Source organism: Hypanus sabinus, chromosome 7 (genome assembly GCF_030144855.1).
Source record: "Hypanus sabinus isolate sHypSab1 chromosome 7, sHypSab1.hap1, whole genome shotgun sequence".
Classification (NCBI taxonomy): domain Eukaryota; kingdom Metazoa; phylum Chordata; class Chondrichthyes; order Myliobatiformes; family Dasyatidae; genus Hypanus; species Hypanus sabinus.
In genome coordinates this window covers 80,716,983-80,742,022 of record NC_082712.1, presented here as the reverse complement: position 1 = coordinate 80,742,022, position 25,040 = coordinate 80,716,983, and the positions used below count along the sequence as shown (strand labels likewise).

At 46.7% G+C, this 25,040-nt stretch overlaps 1 protein-coding gene across 1 annotated transcript in view; it reads left to right on the top strand.

The window, feature by feature from the left end:
- Nucleotides 1–24,551, top strand: part of LOC132396900 (neuronal tyrosine-phosphorylated phosphoinositide-3-kinase adapter 1) — a 58,120-nt gene extending 33,569 nt beyond the window's left edge. Inside the window, exons 5-7 of the mRNA XM_059974971.1 lie at nt 6,409–6,570; nt 9,890–9,999; nt 20,113–24,551. Of these exons, the coding sequence (XP_059830954.1) occupies nt 6,409–6,570; nt 9,890–9,999; nt 20,113–20,346 (506 nt within the window). The 3' untranslated portion in view covers nt 20,347–24,551. The remainder of the gene's footprint in view (nt 1–6,408; nt 6,571–9,889; nt 10,000–20,112) is intronic.
- Nucleotides 24,552–25,040: the final 489 nt, after the last annotated feature.

Genomic DNA, 25,040 nt, shown 5'->3' with positions numbered 1-25,040 from the left:
GCCCCTCAGAGCTGTGTACTGAGTCCCCTCCTTTACACCCCGTATACCCATGACTGTATCACCACCCACAGCTCCAATCTGCTAATAAAATTTGCCAACAACACAACATTGATTGCCCTTACCTAAAACAATAACAAGGTGGTCAACAGGGAAGAAGTCATCTCTCTAACACAGTGGTGTCAAGAAAACAACCTCTCCCTCAATGTTGCGAAAATAAAGGAGCTGGTTGTGGATTACAGGAGGAACGGAGACATCAATAAATAGAAACATAGAAAACCTACAGCACAACGCAGACAAACACAAGGAAATCTGCAGATGCTGGAAATTCAAGCAACACACACAAAATGCTGGTGGAACGCAGCAGACCAGGCTGCATCTATAGGGAGAAGCGCTGTTGATGTTTCGGGCCAAGACCCTTCATCAGGACTAGCACAATACAATATAATACAACACAATACAGGCCCTTCGGTCCACAAATTTGTGCCGAGCATGTCCCTACCTTCGCAATTACTAGACTTCTCCATAGCCCTCTATTTTACTAAGCTCCATGTACCTATCCAAAAGTCTTTTAAAAGACCCAATTGTATCCGCCTCCACCACTGTTGCCAGAATCCCATTCCGTGCACTCACCACTCTCTGAGTAAAAAACCTACCCCTGACATCACCTATGTACCTACTCCCCAGCACCTTAAACATGTATTCTCTTGTGGCAGCCATTTCAGCCCTGGGAAAAAGCCTCTGGCTATCCACACGATCAATGCCTCTCATCATCTTATACACCTCTATCAGGTCACCTCTCATCCTCTGTCATTCCAAGTAGAAAAGGCCAAGTTCACTCAACCTGTTTTCATAAGGTATGCTACCCAATCCAGGCAATGTCCTTGTAAATTTACTCTGCACCCTTTCTATGGCTTCCACATCCCTCCCGTAATGAGGTGACCAGAACTGAGCACAGTACTCCAAGTGGGGTTTGATTTGGGTCCTATATAGCTGCAACATTACCTCTCGGCTCCTAAATTCAATTCCACGATTAATGAAGGCCAATACACTGTATGCCTTCTTAACCACAGCATCAACCTGCGCAGCTGCTTTGAGTGTCCTATGGACTCGGACCCCAAGATCCCACTGATCCTCCACATTGCCAAGAGTCTTACCATTAATACTATATTCTGCCATCATATTTGGCCTACCAAAATGAAACACTTCACACTTAAAAACACAAAATGCTGGCAGAACTCAGCAGGCCAGGCAGCATCTATGGGAGGAGGTAGTGACGACGTTTCGGGCCGAAACCCTTCATCAGGAGTGAAGCAACATGGGATGGTCAAGGGAGGATAAGAAGTGGGGGGAGGGATAAAGTAGAGAGCTAGGAAGTGTAGCACTTCTTCTGTTTCTTTCCGTTTCCCCCCACTTCTTATCCCCCTTGACCATCCCATGTTCCCCCCACTTCTTATCCCCCCTTGACCATCCCATGTTCTCCCTATGCAACTCTTGTCCATCCCTCCCTCCCCGCCGACCTCCCTCCGAGCAAACGGAAGAAGTGCTACACCTGCCCCCACACTTCTTCCCTCACCGCCATCCCAGGCCCCAGACAGTCCTTTCAGGTGAGGCACCACTTCACCTGTGAGTCAACTGGGGTGATATACTGTATCCGGTGCTCCCGATGTGGCCATTTATACATTGGGGAGACCCGCCGCAGACTGGGAGACCGTTTTGCCGAACACCGGCCCTCAGTCCTCCAGCAGTGGTGGGATCTCCCTGTGGCCACACACTTCAATTCCACAGACCACTCCCACTCCAACGTGTCTGTCCATAGCCTCCTCTACCGTCAAGATGAGGCCACGCGCAGGTCAATGGAGCAATACCTTATCTCCCGCCTGGGTAGCCTCCTACCTGCCGGCATGAACATCCTACTCACAGACCTCCATTGACACCTCTGCCCCACACCCCCCTTACCCACAGCCCTATCTATTATTTCAGTCTGGTTCTCTTTCTCTCTCTTTTTCCCCCCTCACTATAATCTCCCCCCAGCCCTACCTTTCTTTCTCTTTTATTTCCCATAATTCTCCACCTTCCCCCAGCCCATTTCCCTCCAACCTATCACTTCCTAGCTCTCTACTTTATCCCTCCCCGCACTTCTGATCTCTTCCCCCCCCCCCCCACTTCTTATCCCCCCTTGACCATCCCATGTTGCTTCACTCCTGATGAAGGGTTTTGGCCCGAAACGTCGTCACTACCTCCTCCCATAGATGCTGTCTGGCCTGCTGAGTTCTGCCAGCATTTTGTGTTTTTATTTATTTCCAGCATCTGCTGATTCACTCGTGTTGCCTTTTCATTTCATACTTACCTGGATTGAACTCCATTTGTCACTTCTCAGCCCAGTTTTGCATCCTATCAATATCCCACTGTAACCTCTGACAGCTGTCCACACTATCCACAACACCTCCAACCTTTGTGTCATCAGTAAACTTACTAACCCATCCCTCCACTTCCTCATCCAGATCATTTATAAAAATCATGAAGAGTAGGGGTCCCAGAACAGATCCCTGAGGCTCTCCACTGGTGACCGACCTCCATGCAGAATATGACCTGTCTGCAACCATTATTTGTTTTCTGTGGGCAAGCCAGTTCTGGATCCACAAAGCACAATATCCCCTTGGATCCCATGCCTCATTACTTTCTCAATAAGCCTTGCATGGGGTACCTTATCAAATGCCTTGCTGAAATCCATATACACTACATCTACTGCTCTTCCTTCATCAATGTGTTTAGTCACATCCTCAAAAAATTCAATCAGGCTCGTAAGGCACAACCGGCCCTTGACAAAGCCATGCTGACTACTCCTAATCATATTATACCTCCAAATGTTCATAAATCTGGCCTCTCAGGATCTTCTCCATCAACTTACCAACCACTGAAGTAAGACTCATTGGTCTATAATTTCCTGAGCTATCTCTACTCCCTTTCTGCAACCTTCCAATCCTCTGGAACTTCTCCCATCCCCATTGATGATTCAAAGATCATCGCCAGAGGCTCAGCAATCCCCTCCCTTGCCTCCCACAGTAGCCTGGGATACATCTCATCCGGTCCCAGTGCCTTACCCAACTTGATGCTTTCCAAAAGCTCCAGCACATCCTCTTTCTTAATATCTACATGCTCAAGCTTTTCAGTCTGCACTACAATCACCAAGATCCTTTTCCATAGTGAATACTGAAGTAAAGTATTTATTAAGTACCGCTGCTATTTTGTCGGGTTCCATACACACTTTCCCACTGTCACACTTGATAGGTCCTATTCTTTCACGTCTTATCCTCTTGCTCTTCACATCCTTGTAGAATGCCTTGGGGTTTTCCTTAATCCTGCTTGCTCAGGCCTTCTCACGGCCCCTTCTGGCTCTCCTAATTTCCTTTTTAAGCTCCTTCCTGTTAGCCTTATAATTTCTAGATCCTTAACATTACCTAATTCTCTGATCCTTTTGTAAGCTTTTCTTTTCTTCTGGACTAGATTTATTATAGCCTTTCCTGTACCCTACCATAACTTCCCTGTCTCATTGGAACGTACCTGTGCAGAACTTAACACAAATATCCCCTGAACATTTGCCACATTTCTTCTGTACCATTCCTTGAGAACGTTTGTTGCCAATTTAAGCTTCCAATTTCCTGCCTGATAGCCTCATAATTCCCCTTACTCCAATTAAACACTTTCCTAACTTGTCTGTTCCTATCTCTCTCCAATGCTATTGTAAAGGAGATAGAATTATGATCGCTATCTCCAAAATGCTCTCCCACTGTGAGATCTGACACCTGACCAGGTTCATTTCCCAATACCAAATCAAGTACAGTCTCTCCTCTTGTAGGCTTATCTACATATTACATGTCAAGAAACCTTCCTGAACACACCCAACAAACTCCACCCCATCTAAACCCCTTGCTCTAGGGAGATGCCAATCGATATTTGGGAAATTAAAATCTCCCATCGCAACAACTCTTATTATTACACCTTTCCAGGATTTGTTTCCCTATCTGCTCCTTGATATTCCTGTTACTATTGGGCACCCTATAAAAAAACACCCAGTAAAGTTATTGACCCCTTCCTGTTCCTAACCTCCACCCACAGTCTCCATAGACAATCCCTCCATGGCGTTCACCTTTTCTGCAGCTGTGACACTATCTCTGATTGACAGTGTCATGCCCCCACCTCTTTTGCCTCCTCCCTGTCCTTTCTGAAACATCTAAAACCTGGCACTTGAAGTAACCATTCCTGTCCCTGAGCCATCCAAGTCTCTGTAATAGCCACCGCATCATAGCTCCAAGTACTGATCCACGCTCTAAGCTCATCCACTTTGTTCACAATACTCCTTGCATTAAAATAGACTCATCTCAAACCGTCCATCTGAGTGCATCCCTTCTCTATCACCTGCCTATCCTCCTTCATACACTGTCTCCAGGCTTCCTCTATTTGTGAGCCAACTGCCTCTTCCCCAATCTTTTCTGTTCGGTTCTCACCCCCCCCAACAATTCTAGTTTAAATTCTCCCCAGTAGCCTTAGCAAACCTCCCCGCCAGGATATTGGTCCCCCTGGGATTCAAGTGCAACCTGTCCTCTGTACAGGTCACACCTGCCCCAAAAGAGGTCCCAATGATCCAGAAATCTGAATCCTTGCCCCCTGCTCCAATCCCTCAGCCATGCATTTATACTGCACCTCATTCTATTCCTATACTCACTGTTGCGTGGCACAGGTAGTAATCTCTCAACTTCCTTCCTAACTCCCTGTAGTCTTTTTTTCAGGACTTCTTCCCTTTTCCTACCTATGACATTTTACCAATACGTACCACGACCTCTGGCTGTTCTCCCTCCCATCGCAGGATACCTTGGGCACGATCTAAAGCATCCCGTACCCTGGCACCTGGGAGGCACATTACCATCTGAGTTTCTTTCCTGTGTCCACAGAATCACCTGTCTGATCCCCTAACTATAGAGTCCCTATCACTACTGCCATCCTCTTCCTTTTCCTACTCTTCTGAACCATAGGGCTGGACTCTGTGCCAGAGGCACAACCACTGTTGCTTCCCCCAGGTAGACTGTTCCCCCCACCCACCCAACAGTACTCAAACAGGAGTACTTATTGTCAAGGGGAACAGCCACAGGGGTACACCCTAGTACTTGACTCTTCCCCTTCCCTCTTCTGACTGTTACTCACTTATCTGTCTCCCGTGGCCCTGGTGTGACCACCTGCCTATAACTCCTTTCTGTCATCTCTTCGCTGTCCCCGACCAGATGAAGGTCATTGAGCTACATCGCCAGTTCCCCAACTTGGTCCTCACACACATACTACTTCCTTTCCACAATTAACACAAGTAGACTTACCTCATCTGGTTACCACCTAAGCCCATTGAGCCAAAGCCCTATCACTCTGCTACCTCTCACTCCACTGCCCACTGGATATGGCGTCCTTCTTTTTAAATATTTCCCGCTTTACTGGCTGACATCACACACCTGCGCAGTCTTGCCTCTCTTTTACCCCAGGTAGTAAAACTGCCTTCGCTCCAGAAATCCTTAGCCATACACCCGCAACCTCCTTGCTCCAAATCTAGGGTTGAGAAGGTAAACAGCTTCAAGTTCCTCGTCATTCACATCACCAAGGACCTCACTGTGCCCATCAGCTGTCTGGTGAAAAAGGCACAACAGCTCCTTTTTCACCTCAGAAGGTTGAGGAAGTTTGGTATGGGCCCCCAAATCCTATTAATTTTCTACAGGGGCACAATTGAGAGCATCCTGACTGGCTACATCACTGCCCGGTATGGGAACTGTACCTCCCTCAATCGCAGGACTCTGCAGAGAGTGGTGCGGACAGCCCAGCGCATCTGTAGTTGTGAACTTCCCATGATTCAGGACATTTACAAGGACTGGTGTGTAAAAAGGGCCCGTAGGATCATTGGGGACACAAGTCACCCCAACCACAATCTATTCCAGCTGCTACCATCCGGGAAGCGGTACCGCAGCATGAAAGCCAGGACCAACAGGCTCTGGGACAGCTTCTTCCACCAGGCCACCAGACTGATGAGCTCACACTGAGTGTACTCTATATTACATTGACTGTTCTATTTATTATAAATTAATATGATTGCACATTTAGATGGAGACGTAACGTAAAGATTTTTACTCCTGATGTATATGAAGGATGTAAGAAATAAAGTTAATTCAGTTCATTGTTAGTTAGGATTGGCCCTCGGTGGAGGTGTAAGACCAGCCCTTATTATTGTTGTTATTGGTGCAGCAGTGCCAGCTCGGCCCCAACGTCTTTATTGTTACTGATGTGGTTGTAACAACTCCAGGCATTGGTGATTGGTATTGTTAGTGTGTTAAGATCACACCTGTCAAACTCCATTCCCTCCTGCTTTACCCACAGGTGGCTCTCGAAGTCGGAGTGGAGCTGAAGAATCCCTGGCCAAGGAAGAGAAGCCCTCGGCCGTCCCGGTGAAATCTCAGGGACCAGAGGACTCAGCCATCAGAGCTCCCTCAAGACCAGGAGTACACCAACCCTGCCCACTGGTGTGCCAGTGGAGTGCAGGTAATACCTCAGTGTCCACCCCTAGGGGAGGGGAGGCCATTCCCCAGTTGGCTCAAGGTTCCTGTCACAATGAGGGCAGTTGATTCACCCATCCCTGTTCACTCTGCATCTTGTCTACTCTCTGACACTACCTCTCAACCAGTCGTTACTGCAAGCTTCTTAGAACCACATACAGATCCTTTCATCCATCCATTTACACCAAACCCATTCCACTCTGAACACATTCCCATCAAACAATCCCAGATTCTACCCCTCACCCACACACTAGGGGGCAATTTACCCATCGTTGGGATGTCAGAGGGAACTGGAGCATCTGGGGGGACCGTGGGGGGACCTTTTGGCCCGCAATACCTATGCCAAACACAGTGCCAATTTAACCTAAATTTCTTCTGCCCGTACCTAATCCGTAGCCCTCCATTCCCTGGACCACAATCCTATCTGCTTCCACCACCAACAATAGCAGCACTTTCCAAGCACCTACCATTCTGTGCAAAAGAAAAACAACTTGCCCCACACGTCTCCCTTGAACTTCCTCCCCCCCCCCACCTTAAATGCACATCCTCTAGTGACATTTCTACCTAGGGAAAATGATTTGAACTGTCTACCTCAGGGGTTCCCAAACTTTTATGCCATGGACTAATACCAGTAAGTGAGGAGTCCGTGGACCCCCCTGGTCTACCCTATCTCTTTCGGTCATATTTTTATAAACCTTTGTCAGGGCGCTATTGACTTGATTCTGATATCCCTCTGTGCATCAGCGCCCTACCATAAAGTTCAATGTTCATTTATCATCAGAGTATGTGTACTTTTTCCACCCTTGAGCTTCATCTCCTTACAAGCAGCCACAAAACAAAGAAACTAAATAGAACCATTTAAGAAAGTAAAGACCGTCAAACAGCCGATGTCAAGTCAATTGTCATTTAACCGTATATGTGTGTACCACCAAACGAGCAATATTTCTCTGGACCAAGGTGTAGTGCTGTAGTAAGCTCTGTAGTATACATAACTCATAATAACTTAGGAAAGTAAGAATTAAATGTACAGATGAATTACATGTAGATAAAGTAAAGTGCTTAAATTAAATAATGTAGAGTACAGTACAAGTTATCTGGTGACACTCAGGTGCGATGAGGCAGGGAGTTCAGAAGCCTAATGGTCTGAGAGAAGAAGCTCAGCCTGACCGCTCTTGTTTTTATGCATCAGAGTGTCCTGCCTGATGGTGAAATGTCAAAGATGGGTGGGTGGAATCCTTGATAATACTAAGGAACCTTGTGTGTGCAGCACTCCTGATAGATGTCCCTGATGGATGGTAGGGAGAGTCCTATGATCTTTTTGGCCATTCTCACAGTCCTTTGTAGGGGCTTCGGGCCTGATGCTCTGCTGCTCCCATACTACATGGAGATAAAGCTTGTCAGGACGATCTCAATGTATTCCTGTAAAATTCAGTTAAGATGACAGGTGGTGGGTAGCCTCACTTGCCTCAATCTCCTTAGGAAGTGGAGGTGCTGTTGTGCCTTCTTATTCAGGAAGCTGATAGTGAGGGACCAGATGAAATGTGAACTCCCAGGAACTTGGTGCAGAAAAGAACAAATCGCGTAAGCAATAAAAGAAAGCAAGTAACATTCAGAACTGAAGTTTGTGAAAATGATTTCACAGTTTTGAAGCCATTCACCATTGCAGCTGATCCAGGAGCCCATTAGTTGCAGGCCACAGCCTCAGCTCAGTGCAGAGATGAGTAAGCTTCGCAGAGCAGTGAGCAAGCTGAACCCCCAAGCCATCCCTCACCTCTGGACTCAACATCATAATTTCTCCCTTTAAATTTGACCTCCCACAGTGCAACTCTTCACACTTGCTTGGTTTGTCATTACTTCACCCTTGTCTGAAACTCATCTGTATTCTGCTATGTTCCTACACTGTCCACAACTGCACCAGTCTTTGTGGCACCCACAATCTCACTACATTTTCATATCACAGGGGTCCCAGCACAGAGCACCACTGGACCTGAGCCTCCAGCCAGAATAACACCTTGCACCAGAGCCCTCTGTCTTCTATGAGAAAGCTAATTTTGCATGCAAGCTGCTAAATCACTGTGGATCCCAGACATCTTAATCCAGTGAGGTCATATGCAACCTACATACATACATGATCAGAAGTCAGATTTGAACTATAGTCTCTGAGGCTTTGAAACAGCATCTGTGCCATTGAGAGCCCCTCCACTGGTTGTGGTCAGCCATGAATATGGCGTCCTAGCTGTCTATGTTGTACGCAAGTCAAGGCAGTACGATACAGAGAGCAAGCTGTTGCCCATGCAACAAGTTCCGTCTCTCCACACAGCTGATGAATCCAAAGGAATAGCAGAAATCGATACAGTTTGGCATCAGCAGGGTTGCAGGAGTTACCAATCAGTGTTGAAATCCACATAGGACTGCCTTAGGGACTCCAGCTCGGGACTTTTCCCTCTAGATTTACTCCCGAAGCCTTCCCCATGATATAGCTGCAAAGCAGTGGGAGTTTGAGATCAGAGTTTTCCTTTTTCTAGATAAGCTGCCAACCACAGCTGACGAGTCCCATCTGCCCGAAGAAACTGGTTTTAAGGCACGTAACCCACCTTTGCCCCGTCTTCTGTCAGTGGAAACGATTCTGCCGGGCTTAGTAGCATAACCTCACGTGAAGGCCAGGACCTGGACATGGTTGTCTGAGGCTATTTGAGACACACACCATTGGGAACATTTAGTAGATAATGGAAGCTTATCCACACTACCATCCCTAGCTATAAAAACCTTACGGAACCACCCTATTTCATGTGGTTTGATGTCACCTGAGGCATCTACACAATGCTTTGTTTCATTTTTGTTTGTTGTATGTTGGCTGCAGTTTGTTCTGCTGAGTATTGTGGGCATGTTATGTTGGCGCCGGAATGTGTGCAGTGACACTTGTTGGCTGCCCGCAGCATGTTCTTAGGTTGTGTTGATTGGTAACACAAACAACACATTTCACTGAAAGTTTCAATGTACACACAATAAATTAATCTAATCTAAATGCAAATTGTTGCTGTGATGAGCCATGATCAAGGAAACAATATTGACTTAATGGTTGGCTGAGATCTGATGGGCTGAAGGGCTTCACGTCTATGATAGGGCCATGGCCTCAGACCAGATGAACAGATTGTCCACTCTTGGCCCTGATACTATTGTCATGGCACATTCCATTTCCCTGCAATCTGAAGCTAGGAAGAACTGTTGTTCATTTACCCAGAAATCTACAAAGTTCTCAGTGTCGAAATCTCCAGTAATCCGTTCTCCTCCCTCTTCCCCTCCAGACTCCGCTCTCAACCAGCGACTTGGCCGCTCTGCTTCCACGTCAGGAGTGCAACACTCTCTGGCTCAACTCCAGCGACAGTGCAGCCAGCTGCGGGAAAGCCCTACCCAGGTATGTGCTCAGATGGTGGGGACGGGAGGGTAATGGAGGGAGCAGAGAGACTGTGGCAAAGACAGAGAAGAACTGAAAGATTGCAAGACAGGGCACAGGCCGAGAGAAACTAAGTCTGAGAGTGCAAGAGCAGCATAGTATACAGGTGCAACAAGAATGTACCTTGAGGTCCAAGTCCATCTAAGGTACAGAAGGATCTTGAAATCCAAGTTCATAGTTCTCTAAAAGTGGTCACACAAATGGATGGGGTGGTTAAGAATGTATATGGCTTGCTTGCCTTCATTGGTCAGGGCAGAAGTGTCCAGAAGTCATGTTGCAGTTGTATAAAATTTTGGTTCATCTGCACTTGCAGTTCTGCTCACCTCATTACAGGAAGAATGAGGAGGCTTTGGAGAGGGTGCAGAAGATGTTCACCAGAATGCTACTTGGGTTCAAAACAGAGGTGGTTATAAGGAGAGATTGGACAAACTGACTAGAACATCAGGTACTGAGAGGAGACCTGATTTGATTTTTTTCCATAGAGTCCGACAATGACAAGAAACCTGTGCGGGAAAATATTTAAAGTGGAAAAGCCATTGCACTGGGGCAGTTCCACTCTCTTGACCTCAGAAATTCATGTCCAGTGGTAGGAAGAAGCATCACATACTGGGGTTTTCCCTGGTTGCAGTGGATGACCACGATGTGTTCTGTGCCTTGCCCTTTGCTCTCTACAAAGCTATGCAGAACTGCTTTCCCAGCCATTGCATCTCAGGAAACCTGATGTTAATTTATAAGGTTATGGAGGAATCAATAAACTACCCAGTATCTTTTTCCCAGGGTTAATATGTCTAATACCACGCAGTCCTCGTAGAGAGACAAAGTGGAAAGAGTGAGCAAGTTCAAGTTTTTGGGTGTCAATATCTCTGAGGATCTATCCTGAAACCAACATATCGATGCATGTCAAGTCCAAACTTGAGTTTCTGAAAGTATTGGGACCTAGAGGCAAAAGATAATAAAATTTAAAAGTAAGAGCAAGAATTCACAGGTAGACCGGACGGAACCTACTGCCTGAGTGCTGCTTTTGCCCGGAACATTTGGACAGTCCGGGCGCAGCGTCACAGCAGCATTCCGGGAGCAGCATTGGAATCTGCGGTAAGATGCCGAACTTCAAATAACTTGAGAGTCTATTTCATGGAAAAGAGCACTGCTGTCACAGCGTTTGGGTTAGTGCTAGCTTCGTCACAGGGATCATCGCACGCAGGCACTTCTTGCAAACGGCGCGAGTCTTAGGAAGAGCTAGTGAATCTTCGAGAGAGTTTGCCCGGTTTGAAACCATAACGGTCGGAGGCCATTAGAGAAACGGAGGTGCAGGTTTGAATTCGTCTACAAAGTCCGAGAGGCTGCCAGCTTTTCACCTTAACCTTATGACTGATTATTTATGACTTATGACTATTGACTAATAACTAATGGAACTATCAAACTGCCGCACTTGCAGAAAATAAAAGGGGGAAGAAAGGATAAGTTGTTTGGTTATTGAGTTAAAACCTTCGGGTAGGCGCATTCAATCCCTTTCAAGTGGGGAAGCTGCGCATGTTCAAAAAAGAACAAGAACTCTGACTTGACAGTGAAAAACTGGTTGACAGTGAAAATACTGCTTGAAAGTGGAAAAAAACTATTTGGCTGGGAAACTGGAGGACAAGGAAACAGAAATCTGGGAGCTTTGAGCTGGAACAGAAAAAGCAATAACCTGGAATCCTGAAGAAGGAAGAAAATCAAGTTCAGATAAAACAGCATCAAAGCATCATTAAAAAGTTGTACTTACTCTTTCACCTGTGAACAGTCTGCAGAGGAAATCGAACATGGCTGATCAAGCTATTGGGAAATCAGTTGAGCAACTCAAGGTTAGGTGAACGACAGCAAAAAGATTATTTTCTTGTCTGGCCAATAGTATTACCAGGACTTACAAAGACATGTCTGAAGAGGAGCTCAGAGTCAGTTTCAATAAACTCACAATAGAAACCAAGAGAATGATGGAAGCCAATGATGATGTGGAGGCCGGATTCATTGCAGAACGGGAGGTGGAGCTGAACACAGAGAAAGTAGCTGTGTTAACTGAACAGCAAAAAGCCGACCTGGCAAAGACGGCAAGCAAGTGTGAGTTAAAGCTAAAGGAGGTCAGAAGCCTAATCCAGGAGACTCTTTGGATCAACTTTGGAAATGTTGAATTGTTCACAGCACTACAAGCAGAAGAGGATGAATGTAAAAACGTCGCTACTATACAACCCGATGGCAACCAGGAGGCGTATGACTTCATGCTTAACCACCTGCAAGAACTGGTAAAGACAGCGAAGGAGGTGCATGGTCGGTGGAAACAATGGATCCTGCCAGGGGATCAGAAAGACCTTCAGAGTCGCCTAAAGGGGCTTGAACTCCACATCCCCAAGTTGGTTTCCAAGAAGGCCCACTTCATACAGGCAAGGAGGATGCTGAAAGACTAACACTGACGGCGTTGAGCTTTTCCTCTAATTTTCCCACGTCACCCATCAGATTGAAACTAACGGCCTTACTGGCAGCAAACATGATTTTCACAGGTGGAGAAAGGACTGGGAAGCACTCCAGAGGCAGGGAGAGCTGACCAGCTCAAGAGAGGTGAAAAAGGTTGAACTACTGGACAGTCTTGATGACAAAATCAGGAGAGACCTTCGCCTCACTACTTATAACACTTCAGATGACATCTTCCGTGTTCTAGAAAACCGCTATGGAAATAGAAAATGCATTGCTATTGAAACAGTGGAAGAGTTACAGAAAATGCCAGCTGTCAGAAATCATCAGCCACAGAAAATAGTGGAATTAATTCAAACTGTGGAGAAGGCAGTTCGAGACTTGAGTGACCTTGGAGACACAGGTGCTACCAGAAATCCACTGGTGACAAGATCAATTGAAAATAAACTTCCAGAAACTCTCAAAAAAGAATGGCTGGTCTATGTCACTGACAGGAGACATACTGTGGCACCAGATAATCAGTTTGACAGTCTCTTAGAATTCCTGAAAGAGCAAGAGAGCATATATGAGCTCGAGCAATTGAGGGATGAAGAGCCGAGTAGAAGAGAAACCAGGGCTGAGCCAAAGCATGCCAGAACCAAGTCTACCAAGTCAGGCAATGACCACGCAGGATGTGTAGTCTGTGGTAATGGAAAGCACTACTTTTGCAAACAGTTTCGAGCGCTAAAGCTACCAGAGAAAAAGGCTGCAGTAAGAAAGTTGGGGGCATGCAAGAGGTGTCTCAAGGTTCATGATGACAGTTCATTTTGCAAACCGGCCTATCTGTGTAAAAACCAAGACTGCAGGGATGAGCATGCTCCTGAGCATCATTACTATCTGTGCCCCAATGCTGAAATAAAGAACAGCAGCGCAGGTCAGAAAAAGAGCAGATTCGGTCCAGAGGAAGATAAAGGCAGGAAGAAATATACAGAGGATCAAAAGGAGTTCTTCAGCAAACTTCCACCGGAATTGGCCAAACAATGTCGTGATGTATTTTCAAACACTGCATACAGAACCTTCAGCGCTGTGAAAGATAAACCAGGCCTTCTGGTGGAAAGTGGATTGCAAGAGCTGCCAGTGATTATGATGCTTCTCGAGGTCACAGCTAATGCGGGACAAAAAAACGGGACGTTGATTGAATGGCTTCAGACACCAATTATATAACCCACAAGGCTGAAGCAGACTGAACCTCAGAAGTGAGGAAATCACTCTCGTCATTCCTGGAGTTAGGGGGATGAAGGTTCAGGTGGAGACAAAGTGGTATCTTCTAAAAATCAGAGTAAACACTCCCAGGGGTACTCTCAAATCACACCAACTGGTTTGTTATGGACTAGACAGCATTGCAAATGTCCACAAATACGTGACACCGAAGCAACTACAGAAATTCTTCCCAGACATACCGCTTGATGAACTTGTGAGACCCAGAGAAATAGATTTACTCATAAGCCATAGAGAAGGTCAGCTAGCACCTCAGAGAATCAGAGCTGTTGGAGACCTCATGCTGTGGACGGACCACTGGGGAAGACAGTCGGAGGAACACATCCTGATCTCTTTGAGGAGCTGTCTGTTTCGCCCCACATGTCCAAGGCACATTTTGCAAGGTCAATGAGAGCAGCTGCTGTAAAGTACAAGGAGCTCACCGGCAGAGTCCCAGAGCAAATTCCACCAAACAGACAGGATGGCATCAAGCTCCAGGAGTCAGGTACTTCAACCACCAACCAGGACTTCCTAGAGTGGTGGAAGTGGGATAGTATTGGTGCAGCACACGAGCCAAAATGTGGGGGTTGCCGCTGCAGAAACTGCTAGCCAGGCAGCAAAGGAATGACTCTTGCTGAAGAGAGGGATCTTGAAGTTGTAAGATGAGGCCTCACCTATGTTGCAGGTGACCACCACAGCAAGGAACCACATTGGCATGCTAGATATCCTTGATTAGAAGATCCAGCTTCGACGCCAAACAATAATGTAGCCTCGACCACATTTCTCAGGACAGAAAAGCAACTAGCCAAAGAACCCGAGTGGAAAGCTGCCTACATTGCTCAAGTGCATGACATGGTCGATCAAGGGGCAAAGACATGGTCATCAACTGGAACGGGCCAGTCTGGTATGTGAGTCACCTTATTGCTCCAAACCCGCACTCTGTCATGACCCTAGTGAGATTCGTGTGGAACAGCAGCCAAAAGTCCAGAGGCGTGAGCTTGAACGACCTGCTAGTGAAAGGTCCAGATGTCCTCAACCAAATTTGATTTGTCCTACTCGGATTTAGGGGTGGAGTGTATGCTGCTCTGGGTGACATAAAAAAGATGTACAATTCGGTTTGGTTGGAAGACCAAGAAGTGCGCCTGTGTAGATTCCTCTGGCGACACTCCAAGGACAAGGAGCTGGGGGAATGTGCAGATCGGAGATAAACATCGGAGATAAACTAGCAATTATGCTAGTTATGCGCAGCTAGCAATGCGCGAAACTGCTAACCTCCCACCTTTCACCCACCTCAAAGAGGAGCAGCAGGTGCTCCAACACAACAGCTACGTTGATGACATTTTCACATCCCACAACAACCTTGACCAGCTGAAATCCATCACAGCAAATGTGGAGCAGATCCTGAAGGCCGAAGGTTTCGAGCTCAAGCCTTTTTCTGGGCAAAGTGGGAGGAAAGAGTGCATTGACAAGCTGGAGAAGTCCAAGGCAGAAACCATGGTTTTGCCAAACCAAATGTGCAATGATGACAACAAGGCATTTGGTCTGGGCTTCATAGTAGAAGAGGACAAGCTCCATGTCATGATTGCAATCAATTTCTCGAAGAGAAAGAAAAAAATTAGACTTGGCCAAGACCTTCTACAAGAACAGATCAGAGACCAGACAACAAACCCCCTGACATGAAGAGAACTGCTCAGCCAACTATCAGGGCAATATGACCCAGTTGGCCTGGTAACTCCTGCTAAGCAGAAGGGAGCTATTCTGGTTCGAAGGGCGTTCCAAGAGGCACAGGGCAAAAGATGTCCAGTGAAAGACACATGGGACATAGCACTCTCAGATGGCCTCAGGGAGGATGCAATTAAGCTCTCCAAGGAGTAAGTTCAACTTGGCAAGGTAAAGTTCATCAGGGCACTGACTCCCCCAAGCTTCACTGAGGAACCCTGGGCAATCACGTTCTCTGATGGAAGCGAGCATGCCTATGGAGCAGTGATGTACCTAAGGTGGAACTCGGACCAGGGCTCAATCGCCAGGCTGGTGAAGTCTAAAGCCAAATTAACTCCCTTGGATCACAAAGGTGAGGCTGTCAAAGCAGAGATGTGTGGAGCAGTGTTTGCCTCACGCCTGAGAAAGTACTTTGAGCTGCATAGCCGAATCCAAGTTGGGAGGTGGTACCATTTCGTTGATGGCCAAACTGTCCTTGGTGTAATACAGCATGAAAGCTATGGCTATCAAACATTCTTTGCAAGTAGGATCGGAGAGATTCAAAACAGCACAGGGATCCAGGACTGGCTGTGGATTCCTGGTCCACAAAATATTGCTGATGTAATCACCAGAGGAGCCGGCCCTCAGGACCTGGATGAAGACACAGAGTGGCAAAATGGGCCAAAGTTTTTGAGTTTGCCAGTGAGTGAGTGGATGATGAAATCAGCCAAAGAACCAGCAGCCACTGCCAGGGAAGGCATCAACAAGTTGCAAAAGAAGGCATTTGTTGCTGCTTTGACAATGGCCAAGGCAAAGAAACAAGAACCAGCACAAAAGCAGAACCAGGTCAAAACAGAACCTCGGGGACCGCCTGCAGCGTCAGCCATCCGAAGTCTTGTGGACATCAAGCGCTTCAGTGTTCTAACTCAACTAGTCAAAACAGTTGCATGGTTCTGGAGAGCAGCAAAAAAGTTCATTAGATGAAATCAAGCCATGGACAGTCCAAAGTGGGAGGCAGTTTCTTTGGCAGGAGTCATCTCAGTAAGGGAACGAGATGATGCTCTAAGAGACATTTTTCTAGCAGCACAAGAGGGCGCAACCTTCCCAAGCACCACTACAGACAGGCTGGTAGTCTACAAAGACCAAGACACTTGGCTGTTGGTTTGCAGAGGGCCAAGTGCAAATCTTCAAAGAAGATCAAGTTGGTGTCCCCATCTTGCCCTATGATGCCTGGGTGTCCACACTGTTTATTCGGGAGACCCACAGTGAGAGTCTTGACGGAGTGGCTGGAACCTTGCTCAAGATGAGAAGAAAGGCATGGGTCATAAGGGGAAGGAAAATTGCCCAAAAGGTTGTCGATGGCTGCATGCTCTGCAGGGAGGCAAAAGCAAGTAAAAGTCAACAATATATCATAAGAACACCAAGTTTGAAGCTGGAGATCTCCCCAGTGTTTCCATGGAAAGATCGAGTGGAAGGCGTCAAGTCAAACTTGAGTTTCTGAAAGTATTGGAACCTAGAGGCAAAAGATAATAAAATTTAAAAGTAAGAGCAAGAATTCACAGATAGACCGGACGGAACCTACTGCCTGAGTGCTGCTTCTGCCCGGAACATTTGGGCAGTCCGGGCGCAGCGTCACAGCAGCATTCCGGAAGCAGCATTGGAATCTGCGGTAAGATGCCGAACTTCAAATAACTTGAGAGACTGTTTCATGGAAAAGAGCACTGCTGTCACAGCATTTGGGTTAGTGCTAGCTTCGTCACAGGGATCATCGCGCGCAGGCACTTCTTGCAAACGGCGCGAGTCTTAGGAAGAGCTAGTGAATCTTCGAGAGAGTTTGCCCGGTTTGAAACCATAACGGTCGGAGGCCATTAGAGAAACGGAGGTGCAGGTTCGAATTCGTCTACAAAGTCCGAGAGGCTGCCAGCTTTTCACCTTAACCTTATGCCTAATGACAACTTAACCTTATGACTGATTATTTATGACTTATGACTATTGACTAATAACTAATGGAACTATCAAACTGCCACACGCGGAAAATAAAAGGGGGAGAAAAAGGATAAGTTGTTTGGTTATTGAGTGGAATCCGGTTAAAACCTTCGGGTAGGTGCATTCAATCCCTTTCAAGTGGGGAAGCTGCACATGTTCAAAAAAGAACAAGAACTCCGACTTGACAATGCAGTTATAAAGAAGGCACAACAATGGCTATATTTCATTAGGAGTTTGAGAAGATTTGGAATGTCACTAAAGACTCTTGCAAATTTCTACAGATGTACCATGGAGAGCATTCTAACTGGCTGCATCATTGTCTTGCATGGGGTGTGGTCTACTGCACAAGATCGAAATAAGCTGTAGGGTATTGTAAGATTAGCCAGCTCCATCAAGAGCGTTAGCCTCCATTGTATCCAGATCACCTTCAAAGAGTGGTGCCTCAAAAAGGTGGCATCCATCATTAAGGACCCCCATCACACAGGACATACCTTCTTCTCACTGTTACCATCAGCAAGGAGGTGCAGAAGCCAGATGACATACACTGAACAATCCAGGAACAGTTTCTTCCCCTTTGCCATCTGATTTCTGAATGGACATTGAACCCATGAACACTACCTCACTACTTTTTTATTACCATATTTTTGCACTACTTATTTAACTATGTTATATATTTATTGTAAACTTCTGCTCTATATTATCATGTATGGCATTGTACTGCTGCCACAAAGTTAACAAATTTCACAAATGTGCTGGTGATATTAAACCTGATTCTGATTCTAATACTAGAGGACATGCATTTGAGGTGAGAGAGGTAAGCCCAAAGGAGATGTGAGAGGGCAATTTTTTTTTTGAAGAGTAGTGGGCATCTGGAAACCACTGCCAATGATGGTGGTGGAGGCAGTAATGATAGAACATTGTGAGCTGAAGGCCATGTTCCTGTGCCACTGAGGGAGAGAGGGAAAAAACATAGTCTGAGGTCATGTTGGTTGGTTTTTTTCTTGGATGATTCAAAAATCTGGGGGAGATGGGGAAGAAGCTGTTGTTGAATCTTGAGGTGTAGGTCTTCAGGCTCCTGTAACTGATGGCAGCATTTGGAAGAGGGCACGGCGCAGATGTGGGCTCCCTGATGGTACATGTTGTCTTCCTGAGATACTGCCTGTTGTAGATATCCTCTGGGAGGGAGAGCTGTACCAAGGGATGGAACAAGCTGGATCCACCACCCACTGTAGTCTCTTGGCTTCCTGTGCAGTGCAGTTTCTGTACCAGGCTGTGATGCACCCAGTAAGAGTTCTTACCACTATAAAGTTTTGTCGGAATCTTCAATGGCGTGTTTAATCTCCTCAAACTTCAACAAAAGTAAAAATGCTGGAGTGTCTTCTCAAGTTTCTCAACTCATGAATATCAGATCAATGAATTAATTGCAGGATACAGCATGGCAAAAGGCCTTTGGCCCAACTCTTCCATGCTGACCACGACTCCCATCCAAGCTAGTCCCACCTGCCCGTATCCCTCTAAACAAGGGGTTCCCAACCTGTGATCTGTGGTCCCTTTGCTTAATGGTATTGGTCCATGGCATAAAAAAATTGGGAACCCCTGCCTTTAAACCTTTCCAACCCATGTACCTTTCCAAATACCTTTTAAATGTCTCCAGCACTTCCTCTGGCAGTTCCTTCCACATACTGACCACCCTCTAGGTGAAGAGGTTGTCCCTTAGATTTCTGGTTAATCTCTCCACTCTCATGTTAAACCTATGCCCCTAATAGGCACTGGAGAAGTTTTTTCCTACTGTGGTCACTTTGCTGAACAGTTAGCTGCCGGTTAACTGTCGGCTAACTATTACTTGGATTGCACTACCTGTATGTATAATCTATATTTTCATATATATTTATCATTATTATTGTTATGAGCAGAGAGACAACATCTGCCGGAAGTAAGTTCCTTGTATGTGCACAGGTACTTGGCGATTAAATTCTGATTCTGATATCCCTTCGTGCCCTGACCAATCAAGAATGCATCAACCTCCCCTTTAAACATACCTAATGACTTTGCCTCCAAGATCGCCTGTGGCAATGAATTCCACAGATTCACCACTCTCTGGTGAAAGGAATTCTTCCTCGTCTCCATTCTAAATGGACGTGCCTGTATTCTGACTCTGTGTCCCCTGGTCTTAGACTCCCCACCATAGGAATGATCCTCTCCACATCCACTCTATTGAGGACTTTCAATATTCGATAGATTTCAATGAGATCTCCTCTCATTCTTCTGAATTCCAGTGAGTACAGGCCCAGAGCTCCTCATATGGTAACCTTTACTTCACCCTTCATTCTCCTATGTTCCAATGAAAGGGTCCCAACCTGTTCCACCTAGTCACCTGAGCCATAGCAACATCCTCATAAATCTCCTGTGTGCCCTTACCAGCTTAATGGCGTCCTTCCTTCAGCTGGGTCATGCCTGAAGACAAATATACAGTCACTAATCAGTTTTTTTTTAAACTGCAACCCACTGGAAATCTGAAATTTGAAAAAACAGGAGCTGTGTGAAACAGCACCTCAACAATGGATCTTGTTGGATCTGGTGACCCAAAACTGAATGCGACTTGTACAACTGCAGTATATAGTATTCCAACTGTTGAGCTCAATGACTGAGGAAGGCCAATGTACCTAAACGGCTCTTTCACCATGAATTGATTGCACCCTTTTCTCTCAACAGAGTTTCCAGCAGCCCCAGGGGCCAAGGGAGAAAGATGGGAAGCTTCTCGAGGTTATTGAGCGGAAGCGCTGCCTCTGCAAGGAGATCAAAGCCCGTCGGGGTCCTGACCGGAGCCTCTGTAAGCAGGACAGTATGCCTATCCTTCCCAGCTGGAAGAAGGGCACAGATACACGGAAAACCGGGACACCACCCTGTCAACGGCAGCACACCGTCCTCTGGGATACAGCCATCTGATGTTGCCCAGTTCCCCAAGTCACCAGGAGAACACGAGAGGCCATGGTTTCCCCGGGCAACCCGCAGCATTTGAACTCCACGGGCCTGGAGTTACATCAAATTCACCCAGGCAGACACTGCACCCCAGCCCCCAAAGCTCACTTCCCCCCCCCCCAAACCCTTCACCGTCCTTCATCCTCCATGCAACAAGGATCAGATGAAGTGGGGGGGAGGTGTTTGTGTGTGGGGGAGGGAGGGGTGTGGTGGGTGTGCAAGAGTGCGAGACATGGAACAAAGCCTATGGCATTCCAGATCAAGGTCGTGAACCCTGCATCACATGATGCGGAGTGATCCAATCATCAATGGAGAACAATAAGTTGCCTTAGAAGCAAGAGTTCATGGAGGAGAAGGTTTAGGAGGTATTTATTGACATTAATGCATTGCTTCTCTCTTGAGACAGAGCGTGCCAAACCTGGGGTGTTTTGAAGAGTGTCCTGGGTTAGGTTGCCTCTGTCATTCCATCAAACCCCAACACACAGCTGACAGAACCCCCAACCCCGTCCAATCCACAAAATCCAAGGGAAACAAACATTTCAGTTTCAGTCCAGCTCACTGTCTGGATAACTTGTGCCAACCAAGCTGAAATCCTACAATGTACTCAGGTGCCAACTGTTTTTTCATTGTGCCAAGTCCTTTGCCCACTGAGGGAGGCTGAACTGAGGAAAGACCAGTATACATGGGGCTTCGACTTCCGAGAGCATAGGAGGAAGGCCGTCCAAAACCAGGCTCAGCAGGCTGGATATAGTGAGGATGTTTCTGCTGCTCAAGGGGGGTCTGGAACAGGACCTAACAATAAAGGGTAGCACTGAGGGGAAGGAGAAATAGTTTCACTCAGGGTGGGGAAATCTCACCTCCAGTTCCCTGAGTAAGTTCCATTGAGATTTTGTTCAACTACCCATCAGAGTACAGAGAGGAGATGAGGATCATGCAGGGAGAAGGTGAGCTGAGATCTTGATGGGGCAGATACAGATGCTTTTAGTTAGAGAAGGGCAAGTCATCAAACCGAAGACAGGTAGAATGATGAGGGCCAGGACGGAGCAGAGGGATTTGCGGTCACATTGAGATCAAGCATGATCCTCAACAAATTCTATACACACACTGAAGATCCTTGACCTAATACCTGAGCCACCACCCTGGGGTGAGGTGCAGGTCATCATTCTGAGAGACCAGCTGACCCAGCATTGACCACACAGGGTGGGGCAGTGTGGAGGGACCTTCACTATGCATCCGACCCTGGGAGTGTGTGATGGGACAGTGTAGAGGGAGCTTCACTCTGTGTCTGACCCTGGGAGTGGGTGATGGGACAGTGTAGAGAGAGTTTCACTCTGTGTCTGACTGCACCCCCAGCACCTGCCCCACGCTATCGTGCTCTTCACCGTCCCAGGACAGAAAGAATTAGTAACTTTGTGGCCTGAATCAGCCCTCCCATCACAATGTGCCTCAGTGACGAGCAGGGTTGCTCACTGCCACAGGTAGACGTTGACATTCACAATCGCACACATGTATATGCACATGTGCGTGTACACACACCCTAACTAGTTCATAAACACACTTGCAGGCAGCTCAGAGCACAGTCATATTCCAGCATACCACTGGACAGGCGCCACGGTGGGGCAAAGCTATTACGACTCACGGCATTGGAGTTAGGAGTTAACTTCTGGTGTCCTCTGGAAGAAGTCTGTACAACCTCACGTTGGAATGATTGGGTTTTCTCTGGGTGCTCTGATTTCCTCCCACCATCCAAAGACCTACTGGGCAGGTTATTAGGTCATTGTAAATTGTCCCGTGATTAGGTTAGGGTTAAATTGAGGGACTGCGGGGTGGCATGGCTCGAAGGACAGAAGAGCCTATGCCGTGCTGTATGTCTAAAATAAAAATAAGATGTATACACATGCACAAATATTTGCAAACACTCATGCTCATTGTCACAGGTTTACACACATGCTCTCTAACACACGCACTCACAGACACACCAAGTGCTCACACATGTGCCCACTCACAGACACAAACACACGTTTCATGCAGTCACATGTTTGCAAATGTGCTCACACCTACACGCTCAGTTCATACCCCACGTCACACCTACAGATACAGAGCCCAGGAATTTCTATTAGCTGAGTGTGCTGTGTTCCTGAGGTGCCCCCAGTGCATCACCCATTTCAGGACTAAGTGCTCTTGCACTCTGTGCCATATTCAACAACAGTGTCTGCCCTGTGCTGACCAACTTGGGCACCTCCTCCCCCAATTCCTCGCTTGTCAGGTCCTCTTTTCACCTTCCATCCCAGAAACAACGCACGCTGCACTGAACTAGTGATTACTTCTTACACACAGGACCCCAAATCTTGTAATCCAGAGTAAGAATTGGACCTGGCACTTTACAAGATGACATTCCCCCAAACGGGGAGTTAGTCAGAGTGGGGGCTAAGGGAAAAGGTACCTAACCACACCTTGCCTTGGAAAGGGCCCACTTGCCACCACAACTTCACATATGAGTGTCTATCAGCTATTCAGCCAGGGAGGTGGGAAGTAGAATGGGCTGTGACCCTCCCCACAAGAAGGTGGCCAGGATTTTCTTTCCTCCTGATCACCTCATGTTCTAGAGCCACCTTTCTCTAATGAACCCCCTGACAGGATACCTTTGGCCCTATACAACTCCATACCCTCTCTGGGTCTCCCGGGCAAGCCCGTGGGTGGGAATTGAGCTCAAACTTTCAGCTTCATCATTGTTCTTGTTCAAAATTGGAAGGGAGGTTTGCAGGAGAGATCAAACTTGAGGTCCAGGGAGGCTGGTAGGCCAAGTCAGAGGGGCAAGAAGGGGATAGACCAATGAGATCGAAGACCAAGTGCTCTCTGCTCTGTGGGCACCAGGCAGCCCACTACCATGCCCACATCAACCAAAGATACTCAGTCTTTAATATGTAAACCTGTACATATAAAAAAATGTATTTACTTCTGAATACTTTGTGAGACCAGGGGTCTCTCTCATCCAAGGCAACGGAACCTCTGTCTTGCCCATTAGGAGCTTCCAGGTCAGAGGCAGAGTTTCCCTCCCTCGTCTCGGTAGTCTAGAACCAACACACATGGCCTCAGGAGTTGCCACGGGCTCCTACCCTCAATCAGTGCAAGTCTTGTTCCTGTCTACTCTTGTCTCCACCTCAGGCTATTGTCTCTGTGCAGGCACCCAGTTCCCATCCTCGGTAGGTCTTCGAAAGGCTGGGGAGAGGGGAGGTGTCAGAGGAGAGAGAAGGCCAATCAAAAGAAACCAGAACCCCATGTGCCAAATTTTTGACAACTTCCGGAGCCGGGAGACTCATCGGATATCAGCATTTGAAGGCCTCAAATCGATCGGGACCATGGCCTTCATCTCCAGCAACATCCTGGACACCGTGCCAGACATGTTACTCCCCCAACCCCACAGCAACCAATCGATTTGTTTGCACTGTTTCTCAGAGATAAACTTGAGTTGGCCAACAGGTTTGGCCCAATCGGTACGCAACCCTTTTTAAAATTAGCTTAATCAGAATAGTTTAAAAGAGGAAAGTTCCACCATGCTATATCTAGTAGTATTCTAAGAAGCATCTTATGTAGCTGACAATAATGAGATGATTTATTGAGTACCGTTTTAATGATTGTGGTTTCAATAAGGAAAATTGTATGTGGCTAACATGTACAGTTATCCAATTATTTATTTTTAATTTATCTCTCATAAAATGAAGCAAGGTCCAGGATTTTTCATTGTAATTAAGTGGATCTGTTCTGTTTTCCCATTTCTGAAGCTGAGATTTCTGTGACACACGTGTAGAGTGTATCTCGGTAGCCTGGTTTGACTAGGCTGTGTGGTCTTGCTTATGTCAACCAGGTGGGGCAAGTGAGGAGGAATTGTGTTTCCTAATTATTCAAACTTCAAAGATAAAATTCAGGACATCCCCCAGTCAGACCACAAGTCCAGGAAGTCTCATCTCTGCTGTGACAGGTTTCAAGCATTGTCATGGGAAATGTGAGTGGAGGAATTCGCAAATCAACCAATTCCAACTGAACCCACACTCCCACCACTTGTCTGCAAATGAACAATGTACATCTTACAGACCATTGTAAATAAAAACATAATGTTGAAAACAAAAAAGCCATCTAATAAATCAGATGGAGACTTTCTCTCTTCAATTATGGATATTAGTTCATGTATTTTTATGAATTTAGATTTTTAAAATCCCTCGGTCTGTTTCCCCTATTGACAGCTATGGCCAAAGGGAAAATGAGTGCGTGCCCAGCCTGGAAACCGAGCCAGTCAAAGAACTCCAGCAAGGGTTGCTAACCAATCCATGTGGAGTCTTTACAGACTGCCATTGATCGTGTTATGTGGCATATCTTCAAGGCTGTGCATGAATTCAGATTAGGGGCCACATTGCAAACAGACAGCAGAGGCACTGCGGAGAGTTCGATCCTGACCTCCAGATTTGTGTGTGATTGTGCAATTCGTAAGTACTCCCTGTGACTGCTTGTATTTCCCTGGGTGCTCTGGTTTCTTCCTACATACCAACAATGTGCTGGTTTGGGCTAACTTCTCCTCTCTGTAGCTTCTTACGTTTCTGTGCATTTGAACTGTTGTATCAAACAATGATGCAACCAATCAGGATATTCTCAACAGCACATCTAGA